The following is a 17,429-nucleotide window of genomic DNA, read 5'->3' as shown; positions in this document are numbered from 1 at the left end:
AAAATTAAAGTGTTTTTTTGAATTGTACATAAAGAGGTCACATTAAATTTTAATATGTCCTCGTAATAATATTTCATAAATATAACCAAAATTTGGAAATTCTAATTTTTATTTATTTTATAGTTTTAATCCGAATTTAGATTTGTCGAGTTTACTTGCGACAAGTCTTTGTTTGCAGAAGAGAGGGGCAAAGGGAACAGAAATTTAAAAAAATTGGTCGTACCGGCAATTTTCTGGCAATTCTTTTTGCGTATTTTGTTTGTAGTGTCAGTAATTTGAAATACCAATCCAGAACATAGTCACAAAAAATGTCAAAAAAAAAATATTTTTGAAACCGATTTGCCTTGTATAGACGCATGAAGCAAGTTCAAAAGAGAACGATAAGAATTGCCGCAAGTAAATTCGCCTAATCTAAATTAGGACTTACAGCCTGTTTTTGTAAAATTCTAACAAAAACATTTTTTTATATAAATAAAGGTTTGGTAGTAATTCGTTCGAATTGGTTTTATTCGACTGTTACTCTAGAGTAGTTTAATATCCGTTCAAAAATTAAGACTTTTTGAATTATACATAAAGAGATCCCATAATTAATAACCTCCACCTTGAGGTTGACATAAAAAATCCTTTCAAAAAATTAGAACCTTTTTGAATTATACATAGAGGGTTATCATAATGATTATATGTCCTCATAATAAAATTTCAAAGATATCACCAAAATTTGGAAATTCTAATTTTAATTTTAAAATTTTACTTTAGAGTAAAAAAACCCCCTTTAAAAATCAAGTCTTTTTGAATTATAAATAAAGATGTCCGACAATTAATAATCTCCAACTTAAGGGAACCCCACCCATTCTCGATTTTAATGTTTCAAGATTTTCAATGGGCTGGTAAATCAATACCAATGCTTGTTAAGCTTTGTAACCTTGCACATATATATTTGAAGATTTAAAAGAGAAGAAAAATAATTTACAAAAAATTTTTGTTATTGTTTTGTTGTTGTTTTTGGTAATTAAAGAAAAGTCCTTATTTTTGATGGCGGGCATGATAACTCCTCACTGGAACATCGGAATCCGAAAATTCCAACGGTGTTAGAAAGAGTACATGTCTGGCTCTCGTATGAACTAGGATTATTGACTTCGCTCTAAAATTAACAAAATGACGGACCTTTGAAAAAATATTTTTGGAAAATCGCCGATTTTTTGCCAAAAACCAAGTTAAAAAATAAGGAATATCTTCACCGATTGGCTTTATCCTAGTTCATACGAGAGCTATACACTCCCAGAGAAACGTTGCAAAATTTGGAACCGATTGGATTATTAGTTTTTGAGTTATCGTGCCCGCCATTCGCAAAAACATGTTTAGAGAAAAACGCGTTTAAAGTTTGAGAAGCCCTTCAGCCGTCACTTGATGGTGACACAATAAATCGGATATATCTTCAAGAGTTCTTGAGATTTTCACTTGAAATTTTGTAAAGACATTCTTTAATCAGTGTAGATTCGAATTATGTCAACAAAAATTTTGACCCCGAGAATGGGGGGGGGGGGTCCCCTTAACTTGACATAAAAAGACCTTTCAAAAAATTATAACTTTTTTGAAATATACATAAAGAGGTCCCATAAATATTGACCTGTCCTCGTAATAAAATTTCATAAATATCACCAAAATTTGGAAATTCTAATTATAATTTTATAGGTTACTGTAGCATAATAACATGTGTTTAGATCTTTACAGAGCCTCTCTATTTGATATCCATCTAATGTTTATAAATACCAAATACATAGTTTGTTTTCTTCAATAATATCCATTATGAGAATATTTTCTTTTTACTCGAATTGTTAAAAATCATGAATAATACTTAGGGAGGTCCCATAAATATTAATCTGTCCTCATAATAAAATTTCATAAATATCACCAAAATTTGGAAATCCTAATTTTTATTTTATAGTTTTTCTTTGGAGTAGTTAAAAATCCATTAACAAATTAAGACTTTCTGAATTATACATAAAGAGGTTCCATAAAGTATAACCTCCGCTTTTAGGTGAACATAAAAATCGTTCCAAAAAATTAGAACTTTTTTTAATTATACTATATTATCTTATACATATATTATACATAAATAGCAATCTGTCCTCTTTATACAATTTCATAAATATCACCAAAATTTGGAAATTCTAAATTTTATTCTAAAGGTTTACTTTATAGTATTCACAGGTGTTTTCATCTTGACAGAGCCTCTCCATTTGCCATCCATCTAAAGTTTATAATTTACAGATAAAACAATTAGAATTATTGCAATGAAAATGTTTGTTTATTCTTTATTAAAAATATCAGTATCTGGCACACTATCCACTTCACTAGGTCATTACGATGTTCATATCAAATTAACAACTTAGAGAGGTCCCATAAATATCAATCTGTCCTCGTAATATTTTCATTAATATCACCAAAATTTGGAAATTCTAGTTTTATTCAAAAACTCTAAAATAACAGGTGTTTACATCTTTACAGAGCATCTCCATTTACCATCCATCTAATGTTTATAAATTCCAAATGCAACGAATATTTTCTTCAATAATTTCGAAAATATTTCCAGTGTGAGATTTTTTTCATCCGTATTGTTTATAAAAATTCAAAATATTTTGAATCAACATTGCAATGAAAATACAAGTTTCAAATCGATTGTTTATTCTAACGAAAAATCATTGAAATATTTCTAAAACAACTGTTTTATATCTCTTCATCTTTCTCCCTCTATCTGCATTCAATTTCAAAACAACAACTAGAAAATATTAAAATTTTTAATGTTTAATAATAAAAAATAATACCAAAACACCATTGCACTTTTTTAAACAATCTACAGAATCGAAAAAAGTTATTTACAATTTTTTATTATCGAATTGTTTTTTCGTTTTTATTTGCGAAAAAATCACGTTTTTATTGCTAGTAAAAAATTCAATCTTATTTTGATTATTGACCATTAACATACTTTCTGTTGTTTTGTTTTGTTTTGTTCGAAAATAAACAAATATTTTATTTTCGATTTCTTGAAATTTAGATGCGAAAGTAGATACAATTTACAATATTTTTTTTATTGATGTGAAGAATTGATTTTTCTTACGATGAAAGAGAAATTATGGAAATTAATTAATTAAAAAAACATCCGACAAAGTTGAAAGATATTTAAATTTATCAAAAAAAGTAGTTTTGTGTTAGAACCACCAGTTTGTGGCAGAAGTACCAGATATGATGGACCCATATTGCCGATCGTAGTCTGGCACAATATCCACTGCACTGAGCCATTACGACACTCCGTTCGCATGAGGGAGAGGTACCAGAAGAAGTGTACTGATATTCCATATCTTCGAACTTGATTTATGTTTGCAATAAATTTCGAAGTTTGATCCAAATTTACTCCAATACTCCGTAGATAGTTATCGCAAGATACAAGAATATTGTTCAATCGACTTCAAATTGATCTGATCTGATTATGTGGTCGTCTTGGTGAATATTTCGGAGAGACCTTGTGTTGGAGGATATATAGACATGAACTTGGCGTACGGTGTCTTGGATATCACCAAAGTTGTCAAACTGAAGGAGGGTAGCATTTGAATTGGCTTGGATGTTGCCAAAGTCTTTGGTATAGTATGACTGCACACCATTCTTTATAAAATGCAATCGTTTAAATTCGTTCAACTCTTCGCATGGTGGCAAATTTTCTCAAGTTTCGAGTGACAGTAGAAGATAAGTTGTCTTAACAGTGATCACTCAAAGCAAGGGTGCTTCAGGAATCACTTCTGGTGCCGGGTCTGCACAACCTATTCGTATGTAACATACCAGGATCAACTGATTGATTACTGACACTGCGCTGATGACATGTTACAGCCACAGCGAAGCCGCTTTGGAAGCACTGAAAAAAAGAATCCTCGATGTTGGAAAATGGGTATCGGCGGTTTCCAAGAGCAAGTCTACTGCGATCAGCTTCCGAAAATACATTCCAACTATAAAAGTTGGAAATGAATTCATAGGAGTATCAGACAGTATGAAGTACTTTAGAATCATCTTGAATGATAGATTCGACTTCTGCTGTCATGTAGATTATGTGCCAAAACGATGAATTTCCGAGGTTAATTTGCAAAAAATTTAAACTTCGCATACCAAAGACTCTTTCTGATGCGAGAAGGATATTCCTCGAAGGTAATGTTGCTAATATACAAACAAGTGATATAACTCATATCGTCAGCCCAAATGAAAAGGATTATAATGTGGGAGAGAAATATATTAAGATCATGCGGGACAATGAGGTCAACACTAAATATAAATCGAATTTATAGGCATTCACTCAACAGAAACATCTATAATGCAATCGATATCAACCGGATCGATGTCTGCATGATAAAATGTGACCTTAACTATCTGAAAAGCAGCCAATTTGTGGAATATGGGATAGTGGAGCAATATATGGAATGCATTTCATTCTAAGAAGGAAACACCTTCCACCAACAGCTTCAATGAAGCTTTGAGACGGAGCAAATCTTTACGATGTAGATGACCGGCTGATGTACTACCATCGAAGATACCGATAAGAGCAGCCCAATAAGAATGAATTGTAAATAGCTTACTTGTAAATTTTGATTTGAAGGTAGTTTTAGGATAATTTAAGTTGGGGATTTGTATTTAATTTTTGAAGTATGTAAAGTTTAAAGCACTAGTTCATTTAAAGGTTTGCCATTCTAAATCCGGCACTAGTTATATATTATTTTCTTCTTCTTCATTCTAAGCCACCTGGTATAGAAAAATGTAGATTTATAGTCTGGTTTTGTTCCGGATCATGAATCGAAACTGGTAGGTTGAAAAACAAACCCAACATCCCAAAAATACCCATATTTCAGGGGGCGTGTCCAGCCCATTTTTTCACAATTCCACTTTTCTAACGATTAGAATCTACAATTCAAATTTGGTGAATCTAGCTTGTCGCGAAATATTTTATGCCGCTAAAATCGCGATTTCAGCCATAGTGCATTGCAGAGAGCCTGCAAATATTAGTTCTAATGGTAGTAGATTTGACTATGAAGTGTCCAGTCTCGCACTGTTTGGAGTTCTACTGGTAATAATTTCGGCTATGAACCTGACCGAAGATTTCGGTACCACAAGTGTCAGGGCCTCTAATTCTGTGGGTCTAGACTGGCATTTGGTGTCGGTCCTTCGGGGAGCATAGTGTTGGAGGTGGTTTATACCCAAATCGCGGATAGAGTTTGGGCTCGGTGTGCAGTTGCATTTCAACGGGGTGCCTGACCCAGAGAAAGGAAGGAGTACTGCTACTACACGTCGAAATACCTGAATTTTGGTGTGGGGGCGTTGGTTGGCGCTTTGTATTAACTGGTGTTTACAGCACCGTGTGGTAAGACCGCAAGTTAGGTACCCACATACTCTGAGCATCTTGGTAGACATTTCTAGAAAAACGCATAAAAAGTTTGAAAATCGTCCTTGCCGTCACATGATGCTAACACAATAAAACGGCTATATCTTCAAGAAATGGTGAGATTTTCAAATTTTATAGGGAAATTCATGATTTAGTGTATGTTTGAATTTAATTCAAAAAACAAATTTTTAATGGAGGGTGGTCCCCTTAACTATACTGTATGATTTAAGATGATGATTTTCTAAATAAATAGAAAACGGTATCTTGAATTTGTAACAAAATATTTCCTGCATATTTATTTTTAATTTTTTTATTTTTTTTTATTTATTTTTAAAACATTTTTTAAAACCTAAAAGCCCTGTAGTTTTTTTATTTTCCCCTTATTTACAATCTTGTCATAACATGACAAATGGCAAACGATGTTGCATCAAATTGACAATTCAAGGTTGCATTTTTGAGATAAAAACCAACGACTGCAACAATAATACCAACTACCATTGGCAAAAAAACATTGCAATTTGTGTGACTGTAAAAAACACCACAAAAAAAAGCAACAACAACAAAAATAAAAAACAACAACACCACCAAAGAACAGCATTACACATTTACTATGAGAGCAGTACTACAAGAAGAAGAATTTATTGATTTTTGTCACCATTTGGTTGGGTTGGGGGAGAGTAGTACTGATGCCAATGGCGAGAGAGAGACCGTTAAAAACCCCATAACAAGAACAAGAAAAAACACGACAGCAACAACGGTGACAACTGCTGTAACTTGCACTCTTATCGGAAATCACAACACATAGGGCGCAGCACACACCGACACACACACGCACTCAATCACTGGCACATATCTATCTCCTCATTACACAGTTAGTTATGATTGCTTGCTCTTGAGATGGGAGAACATCAACAACAACTGAGGTGGGGGGACACTTACAATTGTGAAGGAGATAAAAAAAGACGACGACGACATCAACACAAAAAAAAACTAAGTGGAAAACGTCACTAGTTTTTTTGTTGGTGGATTTGTTTATTTTGATTTTTTTTTATTTTAAGGGGAGGGGGAGTTGTTTTTGTTGCTGGCCGGTGGGGGTGTTTTATTTTGTAAGAACAAAGAACACTAATTGTTAATAGTCGTTAATACACAGAGAGTGATAGATAATAAAAAAATTACACTACGAACATCTATCATATAGCACAACGGTAAACATACCTATATGACAGGTTGGTTGGTTATTTGGGGGAGGTTGTCAAACTTCTGTTTATCCCTTTTTTAAACAAACACACACAAAAATTATGACAGTTGTTTGGTTATACACCTTAATGCTTTAACACTTGTCAAACACTTTACTCAATGTAGATTTTATTTTTTTACAACAAATTTATTTGAAAAAAATTACAACAACAATAACATCACTCTTGACATGATTTTTTTATTGAAGTTTATTTATTTATTATTATTTCTTTTCTTCTTTTTATTATTATTTTTTTCAAACACTATTTTTATTGTATTCCATATTTAGCAGGTTTAGATAAATAATCTGTGTATGAGATGCTGAAAGCACAACAACAAACTTCGTAGTGGTAGCTTATATAGAGATGCAATGCAATCGATGGCTTGAGCAGGCGCAAGCAAGCAAAATTTAAATTGTGAATATGAGATTTTTATTTATGATTTATCTACAGAAAAATGCATCTGTGTAGATTTTTTTAACTCATTCCGAAATTGTATTTTTCACACAGCAATATTGCACATTTTTTTAATTATTTAAAATTGTATTTTAATATTTTTTATTTCTTATTTTATATATTTTTTTTTATTTATTGGTTTCTTTAATTATTTTTTTATATATTTCTTTTCTTCAACTTCTTTTTGTATTTTATGCAAATGCATTTTTTCATTTATTTTTATTCCACTTCATTTAATTTTCTTTAACAAATCAAAAAAACGCATTCACGCACGCACATTTCGTAGTTTTTTATTTTATTTATTTTTTTGGTATTTTACGGTTAAAGCAGAAAGACGAAACAATCTCTCACACAAAATACAACAAACCCCGTATTTCCGCTTGTTTAATAAAATAGCCGTTAACCGTCACCGTCGTCGCCGTTGAAACTGAATTGTATTGATGGAAATGTGTGCTTTGATACCGGTACATTACCAAACATGCACACACACGTACATACAGTGAGTCTCTCAAACTCCATCCAGCAAACACTAACATAACAGAGCATAACAGAATGAATCTCAGAGAGAGATAGAGGGAAACAAATATATGCAATGGGAGAGAGAGACAGAGCACGTCAAATCAAAGCCGCAATAACAAAACAACATAAGTATGTGGCATAATTGAACAGGAAATTTTGTAGAGACAGAGAAAGAGAGGGAGACATGAACTCTCATCCGTTCAAACAAAACAAATGTGCATTGGCATGGTATGCGTTAAAGGAATTTAAATTCAAATTAGAAATTAATTAAATAAAATATTGTAAATAGGATAGAAATTAAATATTATAATAAAAAATATAATAATATTTAATATTAATTTATATTTCTATTATTTAAATTAAATTTAAAAAAATTAGTTACCATGTAACGGCTTTATAGTTTTTGTTTGTGCTCTCCATTGGAGGAGAGTAGCAAATGTTACGCTCTTATTGGATAACAGTGATGGCAAATAGGGAAACAAATTGAACAGAATATTGTAAACCAAAGATTAGTGTGGCCATATTTCTTTGTTCTTTTCCGACCAATAAATGGTTTGTTATGATAATTTCATGTTAAAGAAATTTAAATTAGAATTAATAAAAATAAAAAAATGCTATTTTGTATCACTAAATATTAATGGTATTTAAATTAAATTAAAATTTAATAATATAAAGAATATTACGCTTTTATTGGATAACAGTGATGGCAAATGGGGAAACAAATTGAACAAAATATTGTAATCAAAGGATAAATGTGGCCATATTTTTGGTTTCTTTCGACCAAAAATTGTTTTTTTAATAGATCTAATTAAAATATGAAAAATTGTATGATTTTAAATCTATAGATTATAAAAACGCTTAAAGATTAATGTAACACTACAAAAAATTTAAAAATTATATTAATACTAGCTGGCCCGGCAAACGTTTTATTGCATTAGTATTGTATAATTTATTTAATTCAACAAAGAGTCGGCGTATGGGATTGTTTGCATAGTTAGTGCGGGCTACCCTGAAACATGGGCCAATAATTTTTGGTACGGAGGTGTTCCGTTGTGTGGGGGATAGCCTAAAACACAATGAGAACACAAAATACTAAACTAAATGCAAATTCAGTTGAAACACGTGTCCAAAATCTCCAAAATACCGAATATAGGGAGTCTCAGGCCCCTACCTTCCAAAGTGACCTCCCTAAGGTTGGGGGTATCATGTGACCTCGTGCCCATCAGTGTTCTACTGTTTGCGGTCACGGTCCCGACTGTATTAGAACAAAGCCTTGTTAATGGGCGCCTCAACAAGTTTTTTTAGGCTACGTCGCCGAGCCCTTACCATGGTACTAGGCTATGCCATGGCCGATCTCAAATCCTCACTAAATCCTTATTCTATTGAACCGAATTTTAATACTTCCCCATTATTGTACTTAAAATAAAAATAATTTGAATGTATGCGGTTTTTCGATTTTTCGTGTGGCTGCTTTGGCACACCCAATCTCGAATTCTACAAGGTCAGAACTCACTCAACCACCTCACATGATAATCACTCATGCTATTCTACAGGACCATTCTTTTACTCCAAGGTCAAAACTCACTGACCCAAACCCCATTACTCTCCATGACGTAAACGAAAGCCTAGAGAGACAGAAAGACCTTCTCCTCAACCTTATAGATGAAACCGGCTCCTTCCACCTTAGTCAGGAGAGCATCCCGAATCAACTCTGGGACGACTCACCCTTGACAGACGAGGAAGACGTCATGGATACTTCTGTTATTAGCACTACGATGACTAATACAATAGATATCCTGATGACTCCTCTCAGACGCTGAGTAGGGACGCAAACCCTAGCGAGGAAGAGGATCCAAATTCCATCTCCACGACATGTAGTGAAGTCAGCTGGTGCTTCCCAACCACTAAACAAGCCAACACAAACAAGATCTCTGACAACAAGATTTACCGAAGAGCGGTTAATTACTGCAACCGTTTTATAGGAGGGGACAGAGACTCGATAACGGACAAGGAAGGTCCTTCTAATTAGGAGGAACCTCAAATACATTCGGAAGTTCTCCAGCAGATATCCCAACTATGTTGCCAGGACTTCACAATTGATAGAATTCCGACTTTACGTGCAAAGTCCACCACGTTAGCCCCCTAAAAAAGAGGAGAAAAAAGAGGAGAAACCCGTGAGTGGCCCGAGCACAACTAGGACGATGGTGGCCAGGAATTCTGAGCCTTAAGCTCATGGGAAACCTGTGTGTTGAGTAATCCGCGACATCATTATCCAAAGCAACCGATGGTAAGGGACTCGTTAAAAGGCCTACAGGAAAGCTGATACGGCACAATCTCTCTCGGCTAATCCACCCACTGGCGAAATGTCGAAACCGAAATCCAAGGTTATGACAATTGGGCAGTTGGTGGATACACTACTCGCTACAGCTGGGTCAACCTCTGCGGCAGTTGCAACTCCGGGAACCAAAACTCGAACACAGTCCATGGCTGTGAAGGGAATGAGGTCCTCGGACGGGCAACAACCTGCTGCTAAAAGACCCACAAAGTCGTTGGATAACGTCTTAAGTTTTCTATTGTCCCCACAACTTACAAGGGACAGAGAAACTTCTACAGCTTTTCAATCAGAATTTGTATGAGAAATTCATCTCAATTTTTTTTTTTATACGACATGAAATCGGATATAGCGAACAATTCTGCATCACGCTTTTTATTTAAAAGATAACTAAATCGGCGGATTGTTAAGGGCGGACCAATTTGCAATACACCGTTTCTAGGTTCCGTATATTTTATCAACATGATTTCATCAATTACTTACCTTTATTTTTGCCGAATAAATATTTCTTCCTTGAACGCCCCTTATGAGACAATAAAGGCTTTTCCTGTCTATCCGGCCTGGTATCCCCTCTATGAACTTCTTTTAATCTGCATTTCATATTCCAAAAATTTGTTTATTTTTCATACCTCCAAAGATATCGAAATTTTGTATGATAATTTAATTTATGAATCTTCAATCCATATTCCAAATGGTGTTTCTTTAAAAAAATTGAAATTTGGTTTCAAAATTTCATTTCATTCTCTTTTTCAAAAAACTGACAACTCGAAGGTCACAGCTATTTTGTTAAAAAAAATTTAACAGGTAAAAATTTCGTTAAGTTGGTCGAGTCGAACTTTTCACATGCTCCAACATGAGGTGCGGAACATTTATATGGGGGGTTCTATACCAAAACGTGGAACGTTATATCCCATTTTCAATACCCAACAACCTATGAATAGTTGTAGTGACCTACAGACAGCCAAAGGTTGCTAAATCGACATAGAATTTTATTATGATCTGCAGTTTTAAACGATTTTTTACCAGTAGCCGTCAGAAATTAATTTTATTAATTTAATTAATTATTTATTTATTTAATTCCCAACAAATCCAAATAAAGATTACGATCAAATAATTTCCCACCAAATTTGGCAATTTGTTCTACACACTACATACAAAACTCTACAATGCGGTAGCAGCTACACCAGTAGCACGTGACGTCATTATTACCCTCGAATTTAAATCAAGGCAAACTGATGAACACACACATGCACACACACACACTTTTGCACCTTGATGTGCATCAAGGATGCTGGATGCATTCGAATGCAGTATTTAGTAGCATATCATTACCATGCACATTTTTAGTTGTTGTTGCAGTTGTTTTTATTGACTTCCAAAATCACAACCCGGTGAGAGTTGGTGAGGGAGGGAATTTACCCACATGGTAAAATTGTGAGACATTTGCCTCTTGTCACATCCCATTGAAATACGATGAACTATAGAGTTGAAAAAATACGACTACTACTATATTCCGTTCATTCCATACCCTAGACAACCTTCAGCGAACCTTGACAATTCTATAGAATGTATAGCAACAACAACAACGAATCCAAAAAAGTAGAAGGGTGGGTGGTTGGTTGGCATTTGACTCGTGCTGGGATTTAATGCCAAAAACAAATCGCCATGTAATAGAATTCATATTCGTGAGTTTGTAATTTACACACGGAATATATAACACTCACCCCAATTTTATGTTTTTGGATTTGATGCCAGAAATATAACCTCCACCGCCTTTGTTTCCATTAATTTATATAGCATCATGTTCATCATAATCTCCAAGGAGTGGATGGAATGTTATTTTAATGTAATTTTTAGAATTTAATATCACATTTTTCGGATTTGAGATAATTTAAAAGAGGTATGCGAGAGTTGGACAAAAATGAATGATAATTGGAGTATAATTCATTGGAACCTAATAAAGCCCGTTGATCTCGATACAAACCAATTGGTCTTTATGAAGACCTCGGGTCTCTATACAGTTGGTCTTTATAAAGACCTGTGGTCTCTATACAGACCAATTGGTCTTTATAAAGACCTGTGGTCTCTATACAGACCAATTGGTCTTTATAAAGACCTGTGGTCTCTATACAGACCAATTGGTCTTTATAAAGACCTGTGGTCTCTATACAGACCAATTGGTCTTTATAAAGACCTGTGGTCTCTATACAGACCAATTGGTCTTTATAAAGACCTGTGGTCTCTATACAGACCAATTGGTCTTTATAAAGACCTGTGGTCTCTATACAGACCAATTGGTCTTTATAAAGACCTGTGGTCTCTATACAGACCAATTGGTCTTTATAAAGACCTGTGGTCTCTATACAGACCAATTGGTCTTTATAAAGACCTGTGGTCTCTATACAGACCAATTGGTCTTTATAAAGACCTGTGGTCTCTATACAGACCAATTGGTCTTTATAAAGACCTGTGGTCTCTATACAGACCAATTGGTCTTTATAAAGACCTGTGGTCTCTATACAGACCAATTGGTCTTTATAAAGACCTGTGGTCTCTATACAGACCAATTGGTCTTTATAAAGACCTGTGTTCTCTATACAGACCAATTGGTCTTTATAAAGACCTGTGGTCTCTATACAGACCAATTGGTCTTTATAAAGACCTGTGGTCTCTATACAGACCAATTGGTCTTTATAAAGACCTGTGGTCTCTATACAGACCAATTGGTCTTTATAAAGACCTGTGGTCTCTATACAGACCAATTGGTCTTTATAAAGACCTGTGGTCTCTATACAGACCAATTGGTCTTTATAAAGACCTGTGGTCTCTATACAGACCAATTGGTCTTTATAAAGACCTGTGGTCTCTATACAGACCAATTGGTCTTTATAAAGACCTGTGGTCTCTATACAGACCAATTGGTCTTTATAAAGACCTGTGGTCTCTATACAGACCAATTGGTCTTTATAAAGACCTGTGGTCTCTATACAGACCAATTGGTCTTTATAAAGACCTGTGGTCTCTATACAGACCAATTGATCTTCATAAACACCTTTGCTCTCTATACATACCAATTGGTCCTTACAAAGACGTTTGGTCTCTAAACATACCAATTGGTCTATACAGACCAATTGGTCTTTATAAAGACCTGTGGTCTCTATACAGACCAATTGGTCTTTATAAAGACCTGTGGTCTCTATACAGACCAATTGGTCTTTATAAAGACCTGTGGTCTCTATACAGACCAATTGGTCTTTATAAAGACCTGTGGTCTCTATACAGACCAATTGGTCTTTATAAAGACCTGTGGTCTCTATACAGACCAATTGGTCTTTATAAAGACCTGTGGTCTCTATACAGACCAATTGGTCTTTATAAAGACCTGTGGTCTCTATACAGACCAATTGGTCTTTATAAAGACCTGTGGTCTCTATAAAGACCAATTGGTCTTTATAAAGACCTGTGGTCTCTATACAGACCAATTGGTCTTTATAAAGACCTGTGGTCTCTATACAGACCAATTGGTCTTTATAAAGACCTGTGGTCTCTATACAGACCAATTGGTCTTTATAAAGACCTGTGGTCTCTATACAGACCAATTGGTCTTTATAAAGACCTGTGGTCTCTATACAGACCAATTGGTCTTTATAAAGACCTGTGGTCTCTATACAGACCAATTGGTCTTTATAAAGACCTGTGGTCTCTATACAGACCAATTGGTCTTTATAAAGACCTGTGGTCTCTATACAGACCAATTGGTCTTTATAAAGACCTGTGGTCTCTATACAGACCAATTGGTCTTTATAAAGACCTGTGGTCTCTATACAGACCAATTGGTCTTTATAAAGACCTGTGGTCTCTATACAGACCAATTGGTCTTTATAAAGACCTGTGGTCTCTATACAGACCAATTGGTCTTTATAAAGACCTGTGGTCTCTATAAAGACCAATTGGTCTTTATAAAGACCTGTGGTCTCGGGTCTCTATACAGACCAATTGGTCTCTGTGGTCTCTATACAGACCAATTAGTCCTTTATAAAGATCGCCGGTGTCTATGCAGACGAAATAATGTATATAAAGACCGGAGGTCTCTATACTTATATGCAAGTCAAAAAAGCTCAAAAGTTTATATTTAATGGAATTCTTCTTTATTGATAAAAGATAACATATAAAAGGAAACAAAAAGAAAAAAATGAAAATAACGCCTGTATACTCCTTAACAGTATAGTGGTATGTTGGTGTGGAACATCTAAACCTTAGAACAGCAGCTATTCTTCTATAGCCCGGTTTATTTCATCGGCACATTCTAGTAATTTCTTCCATTGTGTGACGGACAACGAGATACCCTTCTTTCCCGGCAACATTTCTCCGTTCTTCTCATAGTATTCACGGATATCAATCAGTTTCTTGCCACGGAATTCATTAATGCGTACCTGACGCTGTCGCTCGAGGACCCATTGATTGCTGTTGGCGCCACTTTTTTTGTCATCCGCGGCAGAGTCCTTGGATTTTTTTGGTGGTGGAGCACGCTAAAAAAGGAATATATATGTACTTCGGTATATTTGGATGACATATCGTCCCATCTACTTACATCGTCTGGTCCAGAATCACTGTCCGAGGTAGATTCATTCTTTTTTGGCTTAGCTTTTGGCATTTTTGTATTTTTTCCCTGAGACTTGTTTGCGAAAGTTGTGAAATACCGGTTGCTAATCGAAGATGCCGATTGAAATGCTTTTCTGCGCCTTTTTCACCGACTGAAAAAAATTAAAAAACGTTCCACCTTCTAACGAATAGGAAGAGAAGACAAAATGGCCGATAAAGATGAACTCAAAGTGGTATAACCGAAAGTTTACGAATGAGGTGGGATGGAGATTAAGTGAGAACCGCTGTTGTTTACAACCAAACAACGAAGTGGAACGATTTTTTCGGCGACGGCGGCGCATCATATATGAGCTTATCGGCGGCGGCGCGCCGACCATTTAACCATTGTTGGGGTGCAACTGTAATGCTGATGTATGGCAAATTGCGGGAACAATTCACGATAATTAACAAATAATTAATTAATCTAATTAATTAATTAAATTAATTAATCTTTTCAACCGAAGGAGCCTACGTTTGGGATTATCGGGATCTTGGAGGTTAAAAAAGCTTTGCAGAAAATTACAAATGCAATTTCACGTTTTGACCTAGCCCCCAGATAGAGGTCCCCCAACCGATGTGTTTCCAATTTTCGCCCCATTCTAGGTACATTTATTATTTTCGGCACATTTTCCAACCGAAGTGACTGTGCTTTTTCCTCCTGGGTTCTTGGTAGGCCCATGTTCGACAAATTTAAAGTCCTTGGCGAATTTTTGAACCTCTATATCTATAATTTTGTGTTTCGGACTTGGGAATCTCTAATGATATCTTGTAGACCTATAGAAAGGCCTTGGAGACATTCTCGCGATGTTGGTCATCTCTCCTGAGATATTGAAGGTCTCAAACAGTTGCAGAAATCTACAGAGGTCTTGGAAAACTACTGAGATCATTGAGTTGGTGACTACGTTTGGAGACCTCTTCTGCGGTCTTGGAGACCTCCCCTATGATATAAAAGATCTTAAACAAAGTCTTGCCGAAATCTACTGATATCTTGTATATCTATACAAAGGCATGGAGACTTTGTTAAGGTATTGGAACCTCTCCTGAGATATTACAGTTCACAAACGAAATCATACAGAAATCTATTGAGGTCTTGTGTGTCTATAATGTGATGTTGGAGAACTTTACTGAGGTCTTGAAGGCCTCTGATGAGAAGTTGGTAACCCGAGGTTTAGGCGACTTCTTCTAAGCTCTATAAAACGCTTCAGACACCTACTGATGGTTTTTAGAGAGATCTAAGATCTCTGATGTCTTAAAGATCTATTCTGATTATTTGGAGACCTCGAAAGAGATCTTGGAGACCTCAACAGAACTCTTGCGGACCTCTACCGAGGACTTGGAAACCTCTTTTGAAATCGTGGAGACCTCTACAGAGAGTTAGGAGTCCTCTCCTAAGGTTTGGGAGATATTTATTGAGGTCTTGGAGGCCTCGAATGTGGTGCTAACTTGTTAACTTGAAGCCTTGAAAACTTCTATGCTCTAAGAGACCTCTACTAATGTTTTCGGACCCCTACTGATGCCTTTAAGATATCTTGTGAGTTCTTTGAGGTCTTGATTTGATTCAAATGACTTGGAGACATCGAATGAGGTATTGGAGACTCCGGCAGAAGTCTTGTGGATCTCTACAGAGGTCTTGGAAACCTCGAAAGAGATATTGGAGGCCTCGAATGCTGTTATTGACTCGAGGTCCTCCCCTGTATCTATCTATGAAATATTTTCAGAGGTTTTGGAGAGGGGTTGTTGACACGAGGTCTTGGGACCTCTTCTGAATCTATCGTTGAAATATTTTCTGAGGTCTTGGAGACCTTGTCTTTGGCATGAAACATTTTCTGAAGTGCTGGAGTCCTCGACCGATGTCGTTGAGACTTCAATCGAAGTCTTGCAGACCTCTACTTAGGCTCTAATTAGATCTGGATACCTCTGCCGAAGTCTTAGGAATCTCTACTGAGTGTTAGGAGACTTCTCCTAAGGTCTTTGAGGCCTCGAATGTGGTGTTCTTGACTCGAGGTATTGGAGACCTCTACTAAATCTACCTTTGAAATATTTTCTGAGGTCTTGGATAACTCTTGTGATGTGTGAAATATCTGCTGATATGTTGGTGTCCTCGACTTAGGTCTTGGATACTTTTACCGAAGTCTTGCAGACCTCGAGGTATTGGAGACCTCTACTGAATCCATCTTTGAAATAATTTCTGAGGCCTTGGATAACTCTTCCGGGGTTGTGAATTATCTTCTGATGTGTTGGATACTTTAAACGAAGTCTTGCAGATCTCAGTTGAGGCTCAAATAAGATCTTCAGAAATAGTAAAGACTTCTACTAAGAGTTAGGAGACATCTCCTATGGTCTTGGAGACCTCGAATGTGGTGTTGTTGACTCGAGGTCTTGGAGACCTCAACTGAATCTACCTTTGAAATATTTTTGTGATTTTTTTAAGGCGTTTAAGTCCTCTACTAAGGTTTCAGAGGTCTTACGAATCTATACTGAAGCCTCTGTGAAGCCTTCTATTCTCTATACGACCCAGCGGTGCTTTTAATTTATATATAAAATCATTGAAAACCTCTTCGAAAATTGTGAGGATCTCTACTGACGGCATGGGGACTTCTTCTAAGGTCTTGAAGTCTTCTTTTGAAGTTTTTGAGATGTGGAAGATATATCCTGAGGTGTTAAAGGCCTCCACTGAAATTTCGGAGGTGCTAAAGAATCTGTCTATTCTGTATAAGAGTAAAATCGGTGAAGACTGAAATCGTGGAAACCTCTATTGAGGACTTATTCTAAGGTAATGGAGACTTCTGAAGTTTTTCACGTGTAGAAGACATATTTGGAGGTGTTA

At 35.6% G+C, this 17,429-nt stretch overlaps 1 protein-coding gene across 1 annotated transcript; it reads right to left on the bottom strand.

The window, feature by feature from the left end:
• Nucleotides 1-14,229: 14,229 nt before the first annotated feature.
• Nucleotides 14,230-14,615, bottom strand: LOC133326038 (RNA polymerase II transcriptional coactivator-like). Its single transcript, XM_061534713.1, has 2 exons — nucleotides 14,553-14,615; nucleotides 14,230-14,490 (listed from the first exon to the last, which is right to left on the bottom strand). The coding sequence occupies exons 1-2, from the start codon at nucleotides 14,613-14,615 to the stop codon at nucleotides 14,230-14,232; spliced, it is 324 nt and encodes a 107-aa protein (XP_061390697.1).
• Nucleotides 14,616-17,429: the final 2,814 nt, after the last annotated feature.

Source organism: Musca vetustissima, unplaced genomic scaffold, assembly GCF_032173495.1.
Source record: "Musca vetustissima isolate MV318-11 ecotype Yass unplaced genomic scaffold, APGP_CSIRO_Mvet_v1 utg358, whole genome shotgun sequence".
Lineage (NCBI taxonomy): Eukaryota > Metazoa > Arthropoda > Insecta > Diptera > Muscidae > Musca > Musca vetustissima.
The sequence above is the reverse complement of the archived record's forward strand: the minus strand, read 5'-3'. Positions and strand labels throughout refer to the sequence as shown.

Excerpts from the sequence above, each read along its gene's own strand:
- LOC133326038 (XM_061534713.1), bottom strand. The coding sequence starts at position 14,615 with ATGCCAAAAGCTAAGCCAAAAAAGAATGAATCTACCTCGGACAGTGAT. Across the intron at positions 14,491-14,552 it reads GTGATTCTGGACCAGACGAT|CGTGCTCCACCACCAAAAAA; the intron begins GTAAGTAGATGG and ends TTCCTTTTTTAG.